General features: G+C 39.1%; 1 protein-coding gene across 4 annotated transcripts in view; it reads right to left on the bottom strand.

Annotated features, from left to right (window-relative positions):
• Window positions 1–25,581, bottom strand: part of LOC121969662 (DNA mismatch repair protein MSH1, mitochondrial-like) — a 124,762-nt gene that overhangs the window by 49,043 nt on the left and 50,138 nt on the right. For all 4 annotated transcript variants that reach the window (XM_042519869.1, XM_042519871.1, XM_042519870.1 and 1 more), the window contains one exon: window positions 25,143–25,201. In XM_042519869.1, the coding sequence (XP_042375803.1) occupies window positions 25,143–25,201 (59 nt within the window). The remainder of the gene's footprint in view (window positions 1–25,142; window positions 25,202–25,581) is intronic.

The following is a 25,581-nucleotide window of genomic DNA, read 5'->3' as shown; positions in this document are numbered from 1 at the left end:
ACTTTACAAGGGAATCTTGGCGCAATGGTAAAGTTGTTATTGTGTAACTTGGAGACCACAAGTTTGAGTCTCAGAAACAACCTCTTGCAAAGCAAGGTAAGGTTGTGTACTAAAGACCCTTCCTTGGGGCTCTGCATTGGCAAGAGCTTCATGCACCAGGCTGCGCTTTTTTTAAAAGACATTATCTTACTTTAGGAGCTCAATGGAATGATATGATTGATGTACTAACTCCAAATAGTTGTGATAAAGATGATTTGATAATGATGATAACAATGGTGATGTTGTTGATCTTCCAATTAACACAATGTGATCTATCTAAGAGACTCATAAGCCCTATGAATTGCTAAATGCAACTATATTTCATGTCAAGATGATGATGTTTTACTTCAATGCAATCTGATCACAAAATTCCTAAAAGTATTTTCTATATTCGATGTCTAACTTATCATTACGGGAAAAGGGGAATTATTCATCTTAGAGTCCTAAGCAGCCCCTCTCAATCAATGGGATTAGTAAGGATATAAAAAATTACAAGTAGGCTTCTACATCAGACATACTTATAAATAGCCATAATTAGATCATAACACTCTTCAAATTGCTTCGAATGTATCAGAACTATTAATCACAAATACATTCAACTCTATTCTAGTTCATCTTAACATTTTGAGCAACGAATTTGTTAATTGAATGTTACAACTAACAAAAGAAGCAATGATTTTAATAGATTTCATTTTTCTCTCTAATGAAGTGATAAGAAATCTATATATAGTCTATATATATTATATCCTTCACAAAACATATGTACTGCAACTTGATTGTCATAATAAAATTTCATTAACCCTACAAGAATATATCCTAGCTTGGTCATCAAATGCTTCACTCAAATAAGTTCTAGTTGCTACGGTCATGACTATATTTTGGCTTTGCACTTGATCTTGCAACCACCAGTTGCTTCACTTCTCTGAGAAATAAAATTGACACCTAAACTAACACAATAGTGGTTCTCTTTGTTATTAATCTGACACTAAAATCAATAGGAGATCCCCAGGTCTAATCCTTAGCATGTTAGCCTCCTCGAACATTAAATACAGACCCATTGTGATTTCATTGTGAGATATAGAGACCTTTTGAGGGAGGAGCAACTTCTGTACTTACGAAGTACGTAAGATTACCTAACTCTTTAGTTCAAAAGTGCTAATGGTGGTAATCTTTCGATTTTGCAAACTCAATGTAATTGCTAGTGATAATAATATTGTCCACATAGACAATAAAAATACATCTTTTAGATCCTGAAATAGAGTAAAACCCTAAGTGATCTGTAATATAAACCAAACCTTCAAATCTTGCTTTAGTTTGTATAACTTCTTTAAATATGAGATCAATAACAAACCCTAAAGCTTGCTCTATATAGTCCCCCTCTAATAAAATTGCAATTTTGGAAAACATTGTTGATGTCAAGCTGATGAAGGGCTAGTGAAAGATAACTAGTGAGAAGAAGAGGGAAGTAAACTTGGCCACTAGAAAGATCAGTTCAAGGTAACCAACACCATAAATTTTGTGGAAAATGTGGATCGAATTGATATTTCACAAATAATTGTCTACATTCAGAATGGGAATACCCATTATATACAACATTAGGAAACTAATTATTTTGTATATAAGAAATTAATATCTTTCTAACTAAATCCCTTGGTTTCCTACTTTATGCTCACTGTTTTATTTCTGTACAAGCTATGAAATCTATTCACAGCTATTTGACACAACTATACAAGCTATGAAATCTGTTCACAGCTTATCAAATTTGTACAGGCTGTGACAGCTGTTTGACACTCCCCTTAAGCTAAGGAATAGATGTTTTTCATTCCCAGCTTGACTATGAGATCGTGAAATCTAGAACTGTTCAGTCCCTTTGTTAACACATTAGTCAATTGTACTTCTGACAGAATATATGACATACACACTAATCCTTCTTCCAATTTTTCCTTTTTACCAATTTCAATATGCTTAGTTCTATCATATTGAATAGGATTATGAGCAATATTTATAGCTGACTTATTGTTACAATAGAGTTTCATGGGGTATTCCAATTTGATTATCAAATCATCCAGAATAATCTTTAACCGGAGTAGTTCTCATAATCCTTGAGCAATGGCTCTAAATTCTGATTCTGCAGATGATCTTGCCACCCCATTTTGTTTCTTGCTCCTCCATGTCATCAGATTACCACCAAGGAAAGTACAATATCCTGTAGTTGACCTTCATCCACTAGAGAACCTGCATAGTCTGCATCTGTGTAAGCTTCTAAAGCAGTGTCTCATTTCTATTGAACAAAATTCCCTTTCTCGAAGTGTCTTTCAAGTAATGTAATACTCAGTAAGCAACTTGAAGGTGAGATTCTCTTGGATCATGCATGATTTGGCTGATTTCACTCATAGCATATGCAATGTCGGGACGAGTGTGAGCAAGGTATATGGGTTTACCAACCAACCTCTGATACATTCTTTTGTCAACAGTTGGTTCTTCCTTAGCTTCTCCTATCTTGTGATTTGGATCAATTGGATTAGAAATTGGTTTACACCTAATCTTCCCGATTTCTGCTAACAAATCATTCACATACTTCTGCTGAGAAATAAAAATTCCTTTGGTAGAGTATGCCACCTCGATACCAAGGAAGTACTTCAGTTTGCCCAGTTCCTTTATTTCAAACTCCTTTATTAATTGCTGCTTTAGATTATGTTTTTCCTTTTCATCATTTCCAGTCACAATGATGTCATCTACATAGACTAGAAGAGCGGTCACCTTCCATGCTGTTGAATGTTTAACAAAGAGAGAATGGTCCCCTTGGTTTTGGTTATACCCAGATTTCTTCATGACTTTTGTAAATCTACCAAACCATATCCTAGGAGATTGTTTTAGACGATAAAGAACCTTCCTCAGTTTACATACTCTGTTACCAGTATCCCCTTCAAATCCTAATGGGAGGTTCTTATAAATTTCTTCTTCTAAATCTCCATGAAGAAATGCATTTTTCACATCACACTATAGGAGTTGCCGGTTGAAGTGTGTAGCCAAAGATAGTAGAACTCTGAAATTGGTTTACACCTAATCTTCCCGATTTCTGCTAACAAATCATTCACATACTTCTGCTGAGAAATAAAAATTCCTTTGGTAGAGTATGCCACCTCGATACCAAGGAAGTACTTCAGTTTGCCCAGTTCCTTTATTTCAAACTCCTTTATTAATTGCTGCTTTAGATTATGTTTTTCCTTTTCATCATTTCCAGTCACAATGATGTCATCTACATAGACTAGAAGAGCGGTCACCTTCCATGCTGTTGAATGTTTAACAAAGAGAGAATGGTCCCCTTGGTTTTGGTTATACCCAGATTTCTTCATGACTTTTGTAAATCTACCAAACCATATCCTAGGAGATTGTTTTAGACGATAAAGAACCTTCCTCAGTTTACATACTCTGTTACCAGTATCCCCTTCAAATCCTAATGGGAGGTTCTTATAAATTTCTTCATCTAAATCTCCATGAAGAAATGCATTTTCACATCACACTATAGGAGTTGCCGGTTGAAGTGTGTAGCCAAAGACAGTAGAACTCTGATAGTATTCATTTTTGCAATTGGAGCAAAGGTCTCTTGATAATCTACTCCATAAGATGAGTATAACCTTTTGCCACTAACATAGTTTTATATCTCTCAAGAGATCCATCTGCTATGTATTTTAATGTGAAAATCCACTTACAATCAACAATGTTCTTCCCCTTTGACTTCTCAACAGCCTCCCATATCTTATTCTTTTCTAATGCATCCATTTCCTCCCTCATGGCATCCCTCCATTCCCTTTTTAACAATGCCTCAGAAACAGTATTGGGAATAGTCATGGTATTTAGACTCACAATGAATCTTTTGTGGGCTGGTGATAGATGTTTAAGAGAAACATAGTGAGAGAGGATAGAGAGGGTGTTTAGTGCATTCTCTAGTACCTTTTCTAACAGCAATGGGAAGGTCAAGGCTATCTGTTAGGTCAGTGAATGATTCAATAGAATGTAAAGGTGGGTCGGAACTTACCATGATCCCAACATCAGGGTCAAAGGTTTATAGTTGAGGTTCTTGGACTTGTAACGCTTCTGAAGCGGCCTTTCACGTTAAATACACTTTAGGGATACTTAGAGTATCACTAGGAGGAGACTCACTAGATGGAATAGAAGGTGATTCAATACGAACTTGAGTAGGAGAAAGATCAAGAGCGTTAATGGGTTCAAATGACTCACAAGTGTTATCTTTTGTCATTGAAATCTCCCCTTAAGCATAGGACTTAGCGAAGAACGGGGTATGTTCAAAGAAGGTAACATTAGCCGAGATGTAAAACTTTTGAGATGAAGGGTGATAACACTTATACCATTTTTGAGTGGACGAATATCCAAGGAAGGCAAATTGATGGCATGAGGATCTACTTTACCTCGAAGTGGATTATGGATATAAAGAAAAGCAGTGCACCCAAAAATCCTAGGAGTAAGTCCATTTGTGATTAGGAAATGAGGATAAAACTCATTGAGGAGTTGCATGGGACTCTTGTTATCTAGGGCATGTGAAGGAAATCTGTTTATCATGTATGCAGCATTAAGGATAGTCTCTCCCCAATAGGATTTAGGGGCATTGTTGTGGAAAAGAATAGCTCGAGTAGTGTTGAGTAAGTGTCCATTTTTTCTTTCTGTTATTCCATTTTATTGGGGTGTATAAATACAAGATGAATCATGAATAATCCCCTGGGATTAAAAATAGGAGGACAATGTTTAGTTGAAGTAATCTCTAGCGTTATCAGTTCTAACGCTTTTGATTTTCACTCCAAATTGATGTTGAATCATTGAATGGAAATTAGGAATAATAATATTGACATCAGATTTTTGTTTGAGGAGAAACACCCATGTAATCCGAATGCAATCATCAATTAAGGAGACAAACCATCGAGCCCCAGAAACATTGGGAACATTAGAAGGACCTCAGATGTCACTATGAATTAAATGAAAGAGAGTAGAACTTCTTTTATTGCTTATAGGAAAGGGTACACAAGAATGTTTTGCCAATTCGTAAACATCAAAATTCAAAAACATCCAATCCTTGAAAAAAATGAGGAAACATGACCTTTAAAGCTCTAAAAGAGGGATGACCTAGACGTTTGTGATACAACCAAATATTGTCCTTATTGGAAGAACTGTGAAAGGACAAAGACAAATTATTCTTCTTAGTGGATTCAAGGTAGTAAAGACTACTATGTTCCTTAGCAAGTCCAATCCTCCTCCCCGAGTCCTAATCCAGGAAAACACAATAAGAAGGGAAAAAATGGCATGACAGTGAAATTCTGTAGTTAATTTTTGAACGGAAACAAGGTTGGCAGACAGTTTTGATACATGGAAGACATTTTTTGAGGATAAGGTTAGGAGTAAGATGAACATTTCCAAAACCAACAACAGTGGCTAAAGATCCATTAGCTACTATAATATTTCTGTTACTTGGGTTGAGATTATAAGTGTGAAAAATTTTAGAATTGGGAGTCATGTGGTCTGTGGCATCGGGGTCTATTATCCATGAGTTATCAAACAAATTGTTTGAGGTATTCATACAAGAAGAGAGTGAAGGGATACTTGAAAGAGTCAAAGAGCATGTGCCAGACGGTTTATTAAGAGAACTCAACAATTCTCGAAGTTTCTCAATTTCTACACTGTTGAATCTCCCAAGAATTGAATTGTCTTCAATATGGGATTGCTCGATCAGATGTGCTTGAAATTTGTGTTGCCCCCCATGACTTCCCCATTCTCGACCTGGTGGTTTACCTTGTAGTTTCCAATATGTCTCTTTAGTGTGACGAGTTTCTTACCGTAGTTGAACCAAAGATGGGCTTTATTGTCTTTAATTGAAGTCACACCATACTTATCTTTCTCCTGCGAGTCAGTTTTGGAAGCAAGCGCCGATCGAGCCATGGGTTGGGGCTCAAGCATCACACTTCGTCGACTTTCCTCAACCTGGAGTAGAGAGATCACCTCTGCCAGAGACGGTATGTAGTCTTTGCCAATGATTTGGATCCGGACATGATCAAATTCAGGATTTAAGCCGGCCAAAAATATCATATACATGCTCCTTTTCAATAAAAATCTTCAAAACAATAGCATCTGAAGCACATTGCATCTCAATTACTTGGTAGTAATCGAGTTCTTGCCACAGTTTTTGCAAAACCATGGAATATTCAATGACTGATTTATCTCCTTATTTAGTAGCACCTGTTTTGACTTTAAATTCATAAACTTGGGCAGCATTACGGGCTTTTGAGTAAGTGCGGGTAATATAATCCCAAATTTCATGAGTCGTAGAAAGAAACATACATGTATCCCTGATGGATAGTTCCAAGAATCCCATAACCAAGGCATAATTATAAAATTTTCTTCATCCCATGCCTCAAAAATTAGATTAGTCGTGGCAGGTCATGTCCCAAAGATATAGCTAAGTTGCCCTTTGCCTTTGAGGTACGTACGAGCAATCTGAGACCATTTCATGTAGTTCTTCCCATTGAGTCGATTGGAACAGATCACCAAGTTTCTGAACTGAACTACCATCATCAAACACAATAGATTGGCTAGGATTGTTGGAAATGGTTATTTGAGAATCGGCTATGATAAAGAAATGTAGAAAAGAGAATTAACAATGAAGGCTAAAGCTCTGATACCATGTGGAAAATGTGGATCAAATTAATATTTCACAAATAATTGTCTACATTTAGAATGGAAATACCCATTATATACAACATTATAATAGAAGAGAGAATACGAAACTAATTATTCTGTATATAAGAAATTAATATCTTTCTAACTAAATCTCTTGATTTCCGACATTGTGCTCACAACTATTTTATTTCTGTCTATTCACAGTTGTTTGACACAGCTATACAAGCTATGAAAAACTTGTCAAATCTGTACAGGCTATGACAGCTACTGTGATAGTTGTTTGACAAATTTGTGTATAGCCCTTAGCCACCAAGCAATCTTTAAGTTGATTGAGAGTATCATTTGATACTTTGGGGCGACAACTGGACTCGGTTAGCATATTATCTTCCTGTTTACACGAGTTTAGGTCAGCAATGGGACTTCAAGTGAATAGACTGAAGTATAATATTTATCTAGCAAGAGTTGATGACACGACACACGGGAGGTTCCTTTCCATCACCGATTTTTAGGAGGGCATGATGTCATTCAAATATTTGGGGATACCGCTAGCTGCTCAGTGACTTCAGATTTCTGACTATACTCCCTACTTGAGTCTTTGGTTCGAAAGATCAACGTTTGGCCACAAAAGATGTCCTAGGCAAGGCACAACTTATCACTTTTATACTTAAGGGAATGGGATGCCAATGGTTATCCATCTTGCCACTACTGCATAGCGTTATTGGTCGTATCTACAGCATCTGTAGGTCTTTCATGTGGACCTCTAAGCATCCCCAGTGTAATGGGCAGATATGTGCAAGCCTAAAGAAGGTGGCTTGGGATTTCGACTTGCAAGCTTGGAACCTAGGCCTCCTAGCTAAAGTTCTGTGGCAGATACAAATGAAGAAAGACACCCTTTGGATCAAATGCATCCATCATACTTGAGACATGCTAATGTATGGGCATAGGAGGCAGCCCACTCGGATTCTCATCTGATCAAGCGACTATTACAGATACGGGATCTTATATTATTGGCTGCTAGGTCCTGGAGGCTGCTGGTGGAGGGGTAGCATAGGCATATGATTTTTTTAGGCTTCCTAGTCCTAAGAAGTCATGGACTCGAATAGTGTGGAAGACTTACTTATAGTCGAGTCATGCAATTTGGATATTGGCGCAGAGGTGTCTCCCCACCGGAGATAGAAAGGATTACTTAGAAGATCAAGCACTTTCTGCGGGTAGTAGGAGCACATATTCTTCGGATCCCCCCTATTGCAAAATTATGAAGGAGGATCAGAGACAGGCTCCATATGCGACCGGAGATGTCCACCTATCGACGGACATTGAGAGTCTTTGGAAGACATTACCGTGGCAGTAGGATGCTAACAAAGCCTCGCCATTTTGCCTTGTCAACTATGATTCATTTTGTAAGGAAGGATCAAAATAGAAGATTTTTTGGTGAGAGACAATTAGATATGGAAAGTGTTGGTACAAGTTGCACCAAAATCAAACCTGAGTTTTGATGTTGACAAAGGTTCAAGTTAAGTTTTGTTATGATCTAACAAGTTAACTGAGTGTGCAGGTTGTTTTCTCAACCGGAAAAAGACCTAGCTGGAAACTAGGCAGGAAAAGTCTTAGCAAATCGTGGAACCCAGGTGAAAGTCCAAGTGGGTCGAGAGGACCTGACGCTTGGCAGTGTAATCGAGAGGTCTGGAGGACCGAAGGTTGAAAGAAAAGTCCTGGCGAACTGATCAAAGCTAAGTGAAAAGTCCAAACAAGATCTGGAGGATCAATGTTTGGCAGGTAGGTTGAGGTAAATAACTGGAGGAACGACAAAGAGGTCGAGTTCCTGAAGAGAACAATCTAAGGTCGTTGATCCAACTGAAGAAACCGGGAAGGTTTTCAAGTTGAGATCAAGATAGGTTCTACTGTCTAATATTACTCATGCATTATATATTACTATGCTAACCTTTGTGTTGCAGGGATACTTTGTCTAACACTGTTTTGTAGGTTATGGCCTGATCGGTCGACCGAACCAAGGTGACTCAACACAGTTCAATTAGCAACGATCAGCAGCGAAAGAAACTACACTGATCGGTCGAGCGAACCAGAGGATCGGTCGACCGAACGATCAATCATTAAAGGCACAGTAAATGCGAATCTCGACGAACAGAGAAGGAGCTTATTCGGTCGATCGAACAGAGGGATCGATCGACCGAACCCTTAATGATCATTAATTACCGAAGATCGAATCAGCATCGAATCTCAGCCAGGAAGGAAGGGAGCTGGTTCGGTCGACCGAACATCGACGATTCTTATAAAAGAGAGCTCGAGGTCCGAGGCTGGGTAAGGTTTTTGGTTCGAAATTAATCACTGTGCAAGCTTCTGCTGATCGTGCTACTGCTCTACAACTTGCAAGTTGCTCCATCCAGAAGTGTCAACCAAACTTCGTCTTTTATTATTGTCGGTACATTTATTTATACTTGTATTGTACTTAAACTCTTACAAGTAGTAGGGTGTTACTATCTTGCATATTGCACGCACTGCTTCTTTCCGAGATTTTCGGAAAGAAGGGTTTTAGTGGATTGTCTATCGGTGCAGTCAACGATCGCAAGCCTTAGAGTAGGAGTCGACCTAGGCTTCGAACCAAGTAACCGAACTAAGTACTTTATTTTTCCGCTACACGACTTTATTTTTAACGAGCAAAAGAAAAGTTTTAAAAGCGTGATATTCACCCCCCCCCCCTCCCTCTATCGCACTCATTAGATCCAACAATTGGTATCAGAGCCTCGTAGCTCTGAAAATACTTAACCGTTTTTCATAGCACTTTTAAAACTTTTTCTTTCTTTTTCTTTTAAAATTCTCTTTCTTTTTTTGTTGGGGCAATTTCCCTAAGTCAAGTTTGACCAGATTGACTAAGTTTGAGTTGAGTCAAGCTTGAGTCGGGATTTGAGTTTTGATGTTTGACAATATATGGAGATTACTAGGACAATCGTCCGTTTGACAATATATGGAGATTGCTAGAACAATCGTCCGATTGTGGAGATGGTCAAGGGATTGACCAAGTTGATGAGAAGACAAGTCAAGTGGGTCAGTGTTGACCGGAGACTTGACCGGGTAAGTCCTAACTGAAGTTTAGGTATCTGGGAAAGTCCTAACTGGAGATTAAGCAAGAGAGAAATCAAGTAGGTCAAGGTTGACAGGAGACTTGACTGGGAAAGTCCTAATTGGAGATTAGGCAAAGGTAAGTCCAACAGGAAGGTTGTGAAAATCCAAGTAAGTCAGTGTTGACCAGACTTAGTGGTGAAAGTCCTGATAAGTGAGATCAGACAATTGGAAAGTCCTAGTATAGCTAGGCAAAGGGAAAGTCCTGGTGAGGAGCCAGGCAATTGGAAAGTCCAAGTGTGATCTTGGCAAAAGGAAAGTCCTGATAAGGAGTCAGGCAATTGGAAAGTCCAAGTGTGATCTTGGCAAAAGGAAAGTCCTGATAAGGAGTCAGGCAATTGGAAAGTTCAAGTGTGATCTTGGCAAAGGGAAAGTCCTAGTGAAGAGCCAGGCAATTGGAAAGTCCAAGTGTGATCTTGGCAAGGAGAAAGTCCTGGTAAGGAGCCAAGCAATTGGAAAGTCCAAGTGTGATCTTGACAAAGCAAGTCCTAGGGTGATTTGGCTAGGAGAACCCGACAACTAGGATGAGGCCGATGGAAGCTCCAGAAGGCAAAGCGTGAAGGATGGGGAGATATCCGAGGGATGCAAGGCTGATGGAGGAGGCTAGAAGGCTAGTTCGAGGTTGGTCAGGAGTGGCCAAATCCTAGGCATGGAGACCCAACAGGTCACGGTTGACCGGGAGTTGGGTTTGGGAGTTTGGACTTGAGTTTGAGTCAAGTCCAGGCTGGTCAATCGATCGGGCGATCGACTGAACCAGGGACCAATCGATCAGTGGATCGATTGGAGTGTGCTGCGAAGGAAGGAATGGCCCAATCGATTGGTCGATCGATTGGGACCATATTTCGTGAGCACAGAGCCCTTCCCAATCGATCGGGCGATCGATTGGGAGCTGTCAATCGATCGGTCGATCAATTGGGCAGGGGTGTTCTCGCGCGATCGCGAGAAGCACAGAATGCTTCTGGATCGATCCACCGAACGATCCAAATGTTCCCAATCGATCGGTCAATCGATTGGGATTCGATCGTTACGCAGGATGCAGGTGATGGACGGCTAGGATTGTGCGGATGTGACGTGGCAATCGATTATGGTTGATCTCAATCGATTGGGAGCACTGTATATAGCCTAGCGGAGTGTTTTCTTCGCTAGAACTTTTGTGTTCTTTCCTGCGATTCTTCTGCGACTTTCACAGTGACTTCTCCACAACTCTCTCCGCCAGTCTTGAAGGTTCTTGGAGGCACGTCCAAGTCAAGAGGCGAGCTGCAACAAGAAGAAGAAGCTAGGGTTAGGGTTTATTGTACAAATCTTGTAAGATTTCCCTTGTATTTGCTTCTCTTTATATTCTTGTTATATTGTGAGCTTGTAAGGCTTCTCCACCTTCGGTAGTTACCGCAAAGGAGTGGTTTTATAGTGGAGGGTGCGTGAGTGTGTGGATCCTTGGACTAGTCACCTCTGCTTGAGGTAGATACCAAGTAAGTCTCTAGAGTTAGCATTGTTGGTGTTTGGTTCTTGTATTTTCCACTGCACATCATCAAGAAGAAACAAATCAACTCAAGCACGACGAAACGCTATTCACCCCCCCCCCCCCTTCTAGCGGGCACAAAGGTCCCAACAATTGGTATCAGAGCGAAGTCGCTCTTCTATGGACTAACCGACAAGAAAGCAAGAAGCTAGAGGAAGATGGACTTGGGAGGTCCACTTGGATGGGACATCCGAATTCCTCCGCCATACGACAAGGAAGACTTCGCCTTTTGGAGGAATCGGCTGGAGACATGGTTCCAAATGGATTGGAACCAATGGGTTGTCTTGAGTGACCCATTTGAAGCTCCTACGGACAAGAAGGGTAAACGCCTCCGACCTCGGCATTGGACCGAAGAGCAACGAGAACAATCGGAGGCAGACAAGGAGATAACGAGAATTTTACATAATTTACTACCTTCTAATATTTTGTTGAGTGTAGGTGAAACCACAAATACAAGTGATCTTTGGAAAAAGATCATTGTCTATCATGAAGACCCTACACAAGTCCAAGGAGTGGAAGAGCCCAAGGAGAAGGGCTCATTGGTCCAAGAAGAGAAGGACCAATTCGATGTTGACACGAGGTCAACATCCGAAGAAGAGGAGGAAGAAAAGATGCAATCCGATGTTGACAAGAGGTCAACATTCGAGGAGGAAAAGGAAGAGAAGGAAGAGGTGGCAGAGGAGAGATCTTCCACATCCTCAAGAGATGAAGTAGTGGAAGAGTCCACATCCTCAAGTGAAGAGGAAGAAATAGAAGATGATGTCATCTCTACATTGCAATAAAAATCAAATGGAGGATCAAGCATCAACCCTACAAGCAAAAGTATAAAGATTTCAATTATTAAAGATAAAAATCATATCATTTGTTTTGAGTGTAGGGAGCATGGGCACTACAAGAGCAAATGCCCCAAATTAGCCAAGAAGAAGGGTCAAGTAGCAACAAAGGGCAAAGAAAAACTCAAGGAGACAATCCTCACAACAAAGAGAAGCAAGGAACATATTGTGTGTTTCTTGTGCAACCAAAATGAACATTATTGAAGTCAATGTCCAAAGGGGAAGAAGTCGGTTAAAGTCAAAGGAGAAAGCACAATTCAAGGGGGAGCTTCTAAGAGCAAACCCAAGGTAACTTTTAATAGGGCAATTCCTTTGAGTCATGATAAAATGCATGTTAGAAATAATTCTTATCATTTTAATGCAAATTATCATGAAAATAGAAAGCATGATAGCTTTAAGGGAATATACATACCTCCTCATGCTAGATCTACCATACCTAAGGTTAGGAAGGTAGATATCTACTTAGGCAACAATTCTAAGGATTTTAGATATAAGCCTAAGGCTAGCAATGCTCATAGGAATCAACAAAAATCCAAATCTATGGACTTAGTAAGGGAAAACCAAGTCTTAAGGTCAAGACTTGATAACTTAGAGAGAACCTTAGCCAGAATGGAAAACTTGCTTAAGGGACAAAGTGAGCATCACCTAGGGAGAGCTAGACAAGAGTCATCCAATGGCTATAGAGATTTGGGATACAAACCTAAAACCAAGAAGGATGTGACTTCCTATCATAAGATTTCATATAGCTATGAAACCAAACCTAGGTCTAGTAGTCAAGCCAAAAATACTAGGAAAGTCATCCCTAAGAGTACATTTGTCAAGACCAAGGTGACTAAGGCTCCAAAAAGGCCTAATAAAGTCACAAAGAAGGTTACAAGGGAAGTTATCCCTAAGAGTGACCTAGTAGAAGAGACCAAGGCTTCTAAGAAGCCTAGAAAGGTCCTTAGGAAGGTGACTAGGGAAGTCATCCCTAGTGAGTACCTAGAGCATCCAAGGAGCACCAATAGGTTTTGGGTTCCTAGGAGCATATTCTCTACACCCTAGATGGGTTTAGAGAGTGTCAACTCCAATTGGAAGGGTGATTAACCCAACCTTGATAAAAGTTGACACTTAAGAGCATTTTCAAGGTTATTGTTAACCTTTAAAATGAAAAGGATTATGGTGTTACTCATTGAAAGAGTAACAAGTGCCAAATCTTAAGAAATTATATTTGAATTAAATTGGCACAATTTGGAGAAATATAAGAAACACCAAATTAGGATTTTGGTATTTTCTTAGAGCAATTAAAGGAAAATCTAGGTCCTAATGTAAGATAATTACTCCTTGGAAGAGTAAGTTGTGCCAAACTTTGAGGAATCACACTTAATGTAAGTTGGTACACTTGGAAAAAGGATACGAAATGGCTAGTTTAGATCTTAGTATGTTCTTAAGGAACTAAGAGCAAATCTAAATCTTAAGTCTCAACGGTTAATCCTTAAGAGGAGTAATTTGTGTAAAATACCGGAAAAATAGGGAATATTAATAAGGGATTTTTCCGGAATTTTTGGAAATTTTCCGGGTATTTTTCGGAGCTCGTACGGACGAGTTGACGGGGATAAAAAAAAAAAACAGGGCCCGGAAGGGCCTGTTTAGGCTACCCCATTTAAGTGAGGAAAAGTTGATTTTTTTTTTTTTTAATTCTTTTTCCTTTTCTCTCTCGCCGAAACCGTGCCGCGCCCCTTCTTCCTCACACGCGATCACCGTGCGCTAACCGGCCGCACGGGCGGTTTCTCCTCCCCGAGTGCACAAAAACCCTCGACCTCCTTTCCCTGTGACTTAGCCGCCGGCGACGCACCGAGCCACCACGAGCATCTTCTTCTCTACCCGACGCTGCCGCCGGCCGAGTTCCATCTTCCCGCACGAAGCAGTGCAGCGACAGCCGCTTCTCCACCGCCGCACACCCTTTTCTTCCTCCTCTCCTCTGCCGACGCCGGCGACCCATTCTCTGCCCTAGCGCCGTGCCCTAGATTTGGGACCAACTGATTTCCGACGCCAGCCAAGGTGCAGCCGACAGGGACACCGAGCAGACCATCCGTGCCATTTCCTGTGTGCTCTAGTATCAGTGGCCGATCCATATTTGTCTTACTTTCTGATCTCCGGTGATCTTTGTAGGTAAGGGAGTGCTGGATTGAAGTTGGAATAAGAATCTATACTTGGTAGGAAAGTTTTGATTTTTGTTTGCTTGTATTGTTACAGCAGCCAACAGCCCTTAGTGGTGCAATTTCCGTTATCAACTCTTTGATTCCAGATCAAACAGCGGCGGTGAAGTTAGGTAAGGAGTGGGAATCTTGGTACGTATTGAGATCATGTGGTCTACAGATCAAACATATGCTTAGTTGAAGATCATAGTGTACTTGATTTTGTTAGGTGATTATTCATTTGTCGGCTGATTAGGTTCTGTGCTCTGGGTTGTTCGGTTGGGTGGATCTAGGTTTTTATGTGGACAAGTTAATTGATGATCAATTAAGGTTAATCGATAATTAGGGTTTCCTAATTGAATTAAGAGTCTGATTTAGTTATTTGATACAGGTTGAGTAACTAAATTATTTGTGTTTAATTAGGTAGGTTAATGATTATGACTTAGGATTTTGTCCTAAGTTGTGTTGGGAATTTTATTTAGCAATTCATTTGAATTTTTAGCTAAATAAAATATCTGTGTATTGGTATTTCAGGACTTTGACGCGAGACGAGCATCTCGACGTCCGGATTTGGACGGATTGGACCACTTTATTGGAGGCGGGTACTTTTGACTTATGTCATTTGATATGCTTAGTAATTAAATTAACATGCTGCATTAATTGTGTTTCTTATCTGTTTTCGGTTAATCACTACCCAAATCTTACATGCTTGATTGATTGATTGGTTTTGCGTCTCAGGTAGATTTTACCTGTTTATACATGCTTATAGGGGTAGTGATATGCCATGCTTGACCATGTTCAGGACCTAGGTTTTTATACCTTCTGTGTACCTTTGATTCGATATGATTCGTTGACCTAGGGTGCACTTTTCTATATACATGGATTAGGTCAGGATGTTTATATGGTTATTGCCATGCATCATTTGCATGATTGCATGCTGTGCGATAGTCCGCTCCATTATTGTTGAGCACATCGCCAGTTACATGGATCTGCACACACAACCACTCATGGGTTAGTGGTATATCAAGTAGGGTGTGTTGCAGCAAGTTGCTCTGTCAAGGGCTCCGCTAGCCCACTCATGGGTAGTGATGACGCAGCGTGGTAGCAGGACAGGGATCCCTCCTCTAGATTGTCTCAGGGAGATGAGAGCATTGAGCTCCCCCACTTATGATTTGGGGTAGGAGGATAGGTGTACTTCGACAACATCCTGTCCACTCGGTCACTCCGGAGTAGTGACGACAGAGTACACAGTTGTCATAGCCCTACCTACTCGGCCTCACTTTCGCGTATGAGATGATTGACTGGCGTCAGGGGTGACCATGTCATCATTGCATCATATGCATGGATTGCATTTATTGTTTGTGTTTGCTGCACTTTATGTTGCATTTTTTGGATACTATGTTTGACATGCATACAGGATTCTTATCTGTTTGGTCTGATGACCTTATATCTGATTGGTGAGGTTCTCTCCCTTATTTCGGATATTATCCTTATGGAGACTGTACGCATGATTAGTGCTAGGTGTTGTTTCTTTACTTTGCATATCAATTGTACCTGCTGAGTGTTGGACTCACCCCGCCTCCATTGTTGTTATTTTCAGGTTGATGCTGTCAGGAGAGAGTTCCAGTCGCTAGTTCCCACAGCACGTAGTGCTACTCCTCTGCTGGTTTTTGAGTTGTTGTTTCATTTTAGCTTTTCGCTATCAGACTTTGTTTTAGTTTTGTTTTGGACTTACATATGGATATTGTATGGAATCTTTCCGTTGGATGGACTTTTAGTATGATTTGGATTTTACTCTACTACATGCCTGCCTGGACGGCAGAAGAGGTAAGAAAAATCGGATTTGGGCTTTACGAGTGTAGTTGAGTAGGGTTGATTTGAGTCAGAGTATTATTAACTGCGTGGTTGTGACAGCCAGAGGCTGGATACATATATAAACTGCGTGGTGATTGATTTTTATTTACTGTTATTATTCCAGCCGCCTGTGGCTGAAGTATTTAGTGCTTGTAGAAATTTTTGATTGTCCGCCATACAGGGGAGATGCTGCCGAAATTTTCTCGGACAGGGACTCCTCTGGGGCGTGACAATTTGTGTCAAATTTTGAGGATTTGAACTTGATTTAAGTTGACACATTTAGGAAAGGATAAGAAATGCCAAGTTGGGGTTTTGGCATTTTCTTAGAAGGTTAAAGGCGAATCTAAGCCTTAATTTGATTTCATTTACTCTTTAAAAGAGTAAAATGTGTTATACTTTGAGAATTTGTTTAATTTAAAATGGCACAAATTCAAAAAGGGAAAAAGAAATGTCAAAATTGGGTTTGGCACCTTCTTGATGAAATTGGGCAATCTAGGATTTAATTTTAAGGTTTAGTTAAGAATTAAGGATGCTTAGATAGATTATCTAGGTATATTTTGTTTATGCTAAAATGTTATGATTGTTTGCCCATCATATGTACGCGGCACTAAGGTACGCACTAAATGTCTTTCCACGGAATGCTTTGTGGGCATCAATTGTAGATACTTACAAAGTTTCCAAGAATCTTTCAATTCTTAAGTTAGATGAGTTATTTTGTGAATTGGAATTACACGAACAATCTAACGTGAGCCATGTCGAGAAAGGAGTCGCTTTGTATGCAGGTCCAAGCAAGGAAGGCAAATCAAGAACAAAGATCGAGTCAGAAAGTGAATCAAACTCTGACTCAACAAATGAAGAAGAACTAGTCAACATGGTCCGGAGATTGCAGACGAAGAAGAAATTCAGAAGAGGTACCAAAAAGACACCACTTAACCAGATGCAAAACAAATCAGAAATAATTTGTTACGGATGCAACAAGAAGGAGCATTTCAAAAACAAATGCCTAAATCGGAAGAAAGAAAGGCCCCAGTCGACAAGAAGAAAGAAAGCCCTCCATGCGACATGGGACGAGTCATCCTCCAAGGAATCCGATGCAGAAGAATCGAAGCATTCTAGTCATCTTGCCTTTATGGCAAGAAACGAAGAATCTGATTCTGAGGAAGAGTACGAGTCCGGAAACTACAGCGAATCCGAGGTAGACATCAAGTCCGAGAGAAGCCACGGATCTACATCCGTTTCCGAAGGTCCAAATATGGTAACGATTTATTCAAAGTTAAATTTACTTAAAATTGTTAAATGTTTGTTTAGAGAATTATCAAAATTCGAAAAACAAAATAACTTGCTACTTAAGGAAATATACCACCTTAAGAAGCAAGTTAACTTGAGTGACTCGACTAACCAAGTTCAAGTCGGAACTTCAACTCAAGTTGCAAAACTTGAGGAAGAAAATTCCAACTTGAAAGGTCAAGTCGAGCGACTCAAGAAAATATTGAAAAAGCTCGAACTGGGATCCAAGTGTCTAAATATGGTACTTGGATCGCAACGAGCCGTGTACAATAAATCAGGACTTGGATATAAACCAAATCAAATAAACAAACCATATTTGTCATTAATTACTCAAAATGTTAGAAGTCAAGTCCAAGCATAGGTCCAAATAAAATATTTAACCGAACCAATTAAACCAAATCTCTACTTGATCCCTAAAAGTCAGATTCATTACTTAGATAGACCATATCTAAGCTATGACTCAAGGGAGCAATTAGAAAAATAGTTCAACCAACATGATTAATTAATCTTACACACTTAAGATTAGGTTTCCTTTATGCTTAGAACGGTTAGTTAAAAAGGTTTACCAACAACATAGCATCGGAATGAATTGGGAAGATAGTATGTCAAAAAAGCTTTGTCGAAGGCATGTCTAGGCTGAATCTTGTGTATTCTACCTGGTGCACTAAACTTAGCAGATCTGACCGAAGCTACCCCAGTCAAACATGGACTAGTTTGACCAAAACTTAGTATTAAATTTTTTGGTCAGGACTATTTTAGAAAGTATTCAGCAAGTGGTCCACCGTCGATATATAAGGTCATATGCCTTGCCACTGAACTCAAAACTTATCCTTAGAAACCCAAAGCTAAGTTTGAATCTAACATGAGTTCAATAACCTTTTCAAATTTTAATTAATTTCAAACTTAATTAATTAATTTCAAACTTAATTTCAAACTAAATTAAATTAATTTCAAACTTAATTAATTCATTTCAAAATTATTTTAAAACTTAATTAAAAAGTATTTTAAAACTTAATTAAAAATTATTTTAAAAACTTTATTAAAAATTATTTTAAAAACTTAATTAAAAATTATTTTTAAAACTTAATTAAAAATTATGTTAAAAACTTAATTAAAAATTATTTTTAAAACTTAATTAGAAATTATTTTTGATGGTGTAAGAGAATCAAACCTAAGTTTTGATGTTGTCAAAGGTTCAAGTTAAGTTTTGTTGTGATCTAATAAGTTAACTGAGTGTGCAGGTTGTTTTCTCAACTGGAAAAAGACCTAGCTGGAAGTTAGGCAGGAAAAGTCTTAGCAAATCGTGGAACCCAGGTGAAAGTCCAAGTGGGTCGAGAGGACCTGACGCTTGGCAATGTGATCGAGAGGTCTTATGGACCGAAGGTTGAAAGAAAAGTCCTGGCGAACCGATCAAAGCTAAGTGAAAAGTCCAAACAAGATCTGGAGGATCAATCTTTGGCAGGTAGGTTGAGGTAAATAACTGGAGGAGCGACAGAGAGATCGAGTTCCTGAAGTGAACAACCTAAGGTCGCTGATCCAACTGAAGAAACAGGGAAGGTTTTCAAGTTGAGATCAAGATAGGTTCTACTGTCTAATATTACTCATACATTATATATTACTGTGCTAACCTTTGTGTTGCATGGATACTTTGTCTAAAACTGTTTTGCATGTTATGGCCTGATCGGTCGACCGAACGTAGGGATCGGTCGACCGAACGTAGGGATCGGTCGACCGAACCAGGGTGACTCAACACAGTTCAATCAGCAACGATCAGCAGCGAAGGAAACTACACTGATCGGTCGACCGAACGATCAATCAGTAAAAGCACAGTAAATGCGAATCTCGGCAAATCTCAACGAATAGGGAAGGAGCCTGTTCGATTGACCGAACAAAGGGATTGGTCGATCGAACCCTTAATGATCATTAATTATCGAAGATCAAATCAGCATCGAATCTCAGCCAGGAAGGAAAGGAGCTAGTTCAGTCGACCGAACCTAGGGATCGGTCGACCGAACATCGACGATTATTATAAAAGAGAGCTCGAGGTCCGTGGCGGGGTAAGATTCCTGGTTCGAAATTAATCACTATGCAAGCTTCTGCTGATCGTGCTACTGCTCTACAACTCGCAAGCTGCTCCATCCAGAAGTGCCGATCAAGTTTCGTCTTTTATTATTGTCGGTACATTTATTAATACTTGCATTGTACTTAAACTCTTACAAGATAGTAGGGTCTTACTATCTTGCATCTTGTACGCACTGTTTCTTTCCGAGGTTTTCGGAATGAAGGATTTTAGTGGATTGCCCATCGATGCGGTCAAAGATTGCGGGCCTTGGAGTAAGAGTCGACCTAGGCTTCGAACCAAGTAACCGAACTGAGTACTTTATTTTTCCGCTGCACGACTTTATTTTTAACGAGTAAAAGAAAAGCTTTAAAAGCGCGATATTCACCCCCCTCTCTATCGCACTCATTCGATCCAACAGAAAGGATCTTCAAGTGTATGCAAATTCATGCATACTAGTCCCTAGGTGTTTTCTCTAATTTGATACTTCGTAAGACATGAGGAAGTGGAGTACTTATGAGTAACTTTGCAAAAAACAATCGGAATGTTCATATCATAAGGGAATTTGGGACAATGATTAATGGTGGAAGAGATGAAGAGTCTTATGGAGGTATTGAAATATCTACACAGTGCAATTGTCAACTACAAACCCATAAGGGTGGTGGGTTAGCAAAAGTAAACAATGGGGAGAGCAAAATACAACAATGTAGGAATAAAATCTGACTCAAAGAAATGATAAAGAGGGAAAGGAGTGAACTCAAAAAGGTCATATTACAAGAGAATAACATGTGTCCTTAATCAAGCTAAATGTGTAATAGTAGAAGGGCAATAAGGTGGAACCATAAAGAGAATAACATGTGCCCTTGAAATGCTCAAATTAAGCATAGAAGCATTTAGGCCTTTCCTAGCCAAGAGAGAAAACCCGTAGACTTCATTGTCAATCTCTTAAAGAATCTTCCATCTCAATAAAAAGGGCATAGAAATCAGTTAGTTGAATCCGCTACTTGATTGAGAAATCAGCTAGGATAAGATGGGCTGAAAATCCATGGCTGGATTTCACAATACTAGAGTGGGTCAAAAGTTAGATTAATCTTCAACAAAGGTCATTCAAATTGGGCTGGATAAGATATCAGCACAGAGAATGGCTCAGCTGGATTGGGTGCAATCCATAGACAAAGCAGTGACAATGGAATCGGCTACTGTAAGTGTGCATCCTGGAAATAGAGAGCGACAATGTCACAAATGAGTTGGCTTCACATGGAGAAGATCCCAACAGACAATAGGACAAGGAGAGGCAGGATTGTGCTTTTCAATAGAAAGGGAAAGGGTTTGAGACACAAGATGGAGAAGAGGTGGGGTGGCATTGTGCAGATGCATATAACGCCAGATTCATCGATGATTGAAGGACACTTCACGAATAGACTAATGCACAAATGAAGTGAATAGGAGGAGCACACAAACGGAAAGAGGTGAGTTGAAGGTTGATCGTTGCCAGAGAGTTTGATGCACAATGGCTGGTTATGCAACCAACAATGTGGCTCCGATGAATATAAGGGAGAATTATTCCTTATATGATCAAAATCCCTAGGCAACCTCCTCTACCTGTATATCTCTAGTTGTATACCATAAGGATGTGAAAAAAATACAGGTAAGACCCCTACATCTTGTACAACAACAACAACCAAGTCTTTTCCCACTAGGTGGGGTCGGCTGTATAAATCCTTTTACATCATTGAGCTTTATCTCCTATTATATCATCATCTATATTTAAATAAATTTTATCTTATTTTATTGTTGCTAACCAAGTCTTTTTTGGTCTTCCTCTTCCTCATTTGATATGTATGTTTATCATAATTTCACATCGCCTAACTGGAGCATTTATTGGTCGGCTAAGTACATGTCTGTACCATTTTAAACGTGTCTCTTGAAGTTTTTCCTCAATAGATGCAACTCCAATTTTCTCTCTAATGCTCTCATTTCTTATTTTGTCCATCCTCATATGTCCACACATCCACCTTAAAATCTTCATCTCTGCAATTCTCATCTTCTGCTCATGTGTTCGAGTCATAGCCCAACTTTCAGCTCCATATAACATAGCAGGTCTAACTACGGTTTTATAAAATTTACCTTTAAGTTTAAGAGATATTTTACGGTCATATAAAACACTCGACGCTCCCCTCTATTTCACTCATCTTGCTTGTATTCTATGTAAGACATCTCTCTCAATCCCTCCATCATTTTGCAAAAATGATCCTAAATATTTAAATCTCTCGGTTCCGGATAACTCGTCCTCTTCTATCTTAACAATTGTTTCATTGCTTCTAATATTACTAAACTTAAATTCCATATATTCTGTCTTTAATCTACTAAGCTTAAAACATTTCCCTTCTAGTGTTTTCCTCCAAGATTCTAATTTAGCATTTACTCCTTCACGTGTCTCATCTATCAAAATAATATCATCTGCAAACAACATGCACCACGGTACTGTGTCTTGAATGTGCGCAGTGAGTTCATCCATAATTAGTGAGGGCCTCCAAGACCCCTACATCTTGTATTTTTACAAATGTGTCCAGTTAGCATGTAGCACACTATAACGCATTATAAATACAATCATTCCAAGAGGTCAATGTTTTATAATACGATAATGAAATTTCTGTTTTCACTGAAGTTTATCATACTGATTATTACTGGTACCAGAAGTCCACAACACCAGTCAGTATTCACTGTTTACATACAGGTCAGGGATTAACACAGGCAACCTTGCTAGCATGAGATTACAAGCAAGCATATAAACAACACAACAATAATATAATTAAAAATAGTATTTACAGGTCTATTCAGCATACAAAAGAACTCTTCAAGCATCTTGTAGCAAGAGGGAAATGGTCATGTAATACAAAGTAAAATACTTGACTAATCAATAACTTTAGGTGTTAATGTCCATAATATGATGTTAGATGGCCCAATAAGCTTTTAGTGTGGTTCGATATGGGTCGGAGGAGTGGGTACATAGCCAATACCCCTTCATTCAAAATTCATGCAAAACAAGCACAAATTTATTTATTAGTTTCCAATGGAATGCTCATGTCAAGTATAAACATAGCAAAAATAATAAGAACAAAATCAAGACACATACTCAATGCTAACATGTTTGTTTAACATGGTTCAGAGGCTCGCTCTTAATCCACGATCTACATGTGTCCCGAATGGTTCCACAAAAATAACCTGCTCTTAATCCACGATCTAAATGAGCCTAGTGTGCCACCCCAAATGGTTCTATTAAAATCACCCCTTCACAAAGGGCATTGGGATAAACCTCTATCAATCTCAATCTTGTGATATTTACAATAGAACTTTCTCTCTCAAATACAGAAAATAAAATGTAAGGTAAATAAAAGAGATTAGAAAGAGCTTGAGTTAACGCCTTCAATCTTGCCCAAGCCCTCCTAGACATTCAAGCAATGTAAGGACAATATTACAGTTAACAATTTGTTATCCAAACCTCCCTGAGAAATTTATAATGTAGCTCCAATAGATTTATTTTACCTGCCTCCAGTCAACTGTTTAGGCACAAATGATTATGAGTTGCCATCAAATATTTTGGTAGTCTACTAGAAATTCTACCGAGTCAACTGCTCAAGTTACTAGTCGATACGGCTTAACCTCCAATCAACTACTGCTCAAACAAATCCTTTCAATCCATTGAACCCTTGCATTTAGTCATCTTTTTAATCAACTAAGACCACTTACTAATGTAAAAATCCAATCGCCTGAATCTAGTAAGCAATCCCTCCTTCACACGATTTCCACACTCATAAGCCTACGTGAAGTCCCAAGACCGAGCTAAGTCACAGACAAAGACTCACAGCTTCTCTCTCGGTTTAAGCTACAAAGTAGTCTACACTACCTAGCTAAACATATCATTCCAGCAATGCTTTCTAAAAACAAAATCTCAAGATTATACATCACTTGTAATCTCTCACAACTTCATGCCTTCAATTCTTCAAACTTGTTGATTATTGTCAGCCTTTTGATTCCTTCAACGCACCAAGCTCCACGATTTTGCTCCATGTCATACTTCTCCCCTCTCCTATGAGTCCACATTGGTTTTAGACCGCTCTAAAGTACACTTCACATCAAGCTTATGATACCTTAAATGTACTATACTCTGCAGGCTTGCCCTACATGTCCTCTTTCTCCTCTCACCTTTGGAGTCCATCTTAGAGTACACCTTGCGTCACGTCTCCAACCCCTTAGATACACCAAGTCTATGGCCTTGTTCTACATGTCATCCTTCTCCCATCACCTTGTGAGGTTACCTTAGTGTCAGATCTTTGTGCCATCAAACCAAAACCAATGAATAGATTATGTCGTCATCATGCTCTATGAGCTCATATATACACTATTCCAAAGTCTCTACACATTTGATGCACATGTCAAAAACATAAGTTAAAGCAAACTTAATTTTTTTGCCAACCACATCAAAATAGTTTAACTAGACCCAGCCAACCACTTGAGAGCATCATTTCCCCCTGACACATTCCTACCAACCATTTATGCATACTTTAGCCATCTATACAAAGGATGAGCAATCAATCCATGGCCACACATCAACTTATGCCTGTCCTGTCCTGGCAGGTTGGGTCTACTCTGCTTTCTTTAAAGAGTATAGTTACCTTGCATGTTAACACAAATCAGCACATTCACAAGATATGTATGGATGCTTGTCTGCTTAGGTCAAATATAGTTTAACTTCTATAGTACTTTGAAGCATGTTTTAAATCACAATTCTGACTCACCAGAGACAGGAGAGAAGTTGTGTACCACGTAGGGGTCAAAACGCTAAAACAAGACAAGTTAGGTATGTTAGAGAATCCTTCGATGAAGGCTTCCAGAAGCAATCTCAACAATGCTATGGACCATCTCCCCTTCCACCTCCCTCTCCTCATCCTTCTGCGATTTCAAGCCATAACTATCAGCGAAAACAAAATATCAAACTCTAGCTGCAACAAGACAGGAACTGGTCATCTGGGGTTCAAAATCAACTCATTCAGTGTGACTACCTTGGCCCACCATCAATCATGCAACTTCTTCCTGCTCTTCCTCTGTGCCAATCACCACCACCTCAGTACATCATCAGCACCATTGACACATCTCATTTTGGTCAAGGATTGAAACCCCAAGCTTAAAACAAGATTTCAAACCTTGCTTTGAAGTCGTTGGAAAAACTTTCAATCAAATACATTATGAATTTTAAAAAAAGACAATGAAATCTTTCATCTATTAACTTAGCATGATCAAGCAATTGCAGGTCAATTGTTGAGTCCTCAGCTAAGGCATGGTAACAGTTGATCATTAAAACAAGTACAATTGTAATAGAATCATGAAAGTAAAGCCATAGCCCCTATGGTGTAGCCGAGTTGGTACTCAAGTGGCAAAGTTAATTCATTCATGAAAGTAAAGTCATAAATTAGCTACTCTTCCAACCAATTTTTTTTTTTGCCATGTTTTTTGTTTTCAATAAAGGGAAAAAAATGAGCTTGGCTTACCCTGAATAGAGGATGCAATCTGAAAACAGGGAGGGCTAAGCAGAAGATCCCTAAGGTACCTGAAATAAACATGCTAAAAGACAATTAAACCTTAACAGAGTAGCTGCCAAGATCAAACAGTGAGAGAAAACATTGACAGGTGCACAAAAATGTAGTATACCCAGAAGTTCATTAGAGTGGAAATTAATGTAATAAGTGATGTAGGTACTATTTATGCAAAAATCAGAAATAAAAAAAAACATAATAATGAGATGAAATTTTCTACAATTAGGATTGGCAGTATAGAACATGAGAATGTATAATTTTTATAGACATAAAGTTGAAAAAAAATGAGAATCAAGCATCATAAAGACTAGTATGTGATAAATTCAAATAATTTTCCAGATTTTGTTCAGTGTAATATGAAAGAAGATAAAAGTTTAAATTACTATTAGCATAC

Source organism: Zingiber officinale, chromosome 4A, assembly GCF_018446385.1.
Source record: "Zingiber officinale cultivar Zhangliang chromosome 4A, Zo_v1.1, whole genome shotgun sequence".
Taxonomy (NCBI): Eukaryota; Viridiplantae; Streptophyta; class Magnoliopsida; order Zingiberales; family Zingiberaceae; genus Zingiber; species Zingiber officinale.
The sequence above is the reverse complement of the archived record's forward strand: the minus strand, read 5'-3'. Positions and strand labels throughout refer to the sequence as shown.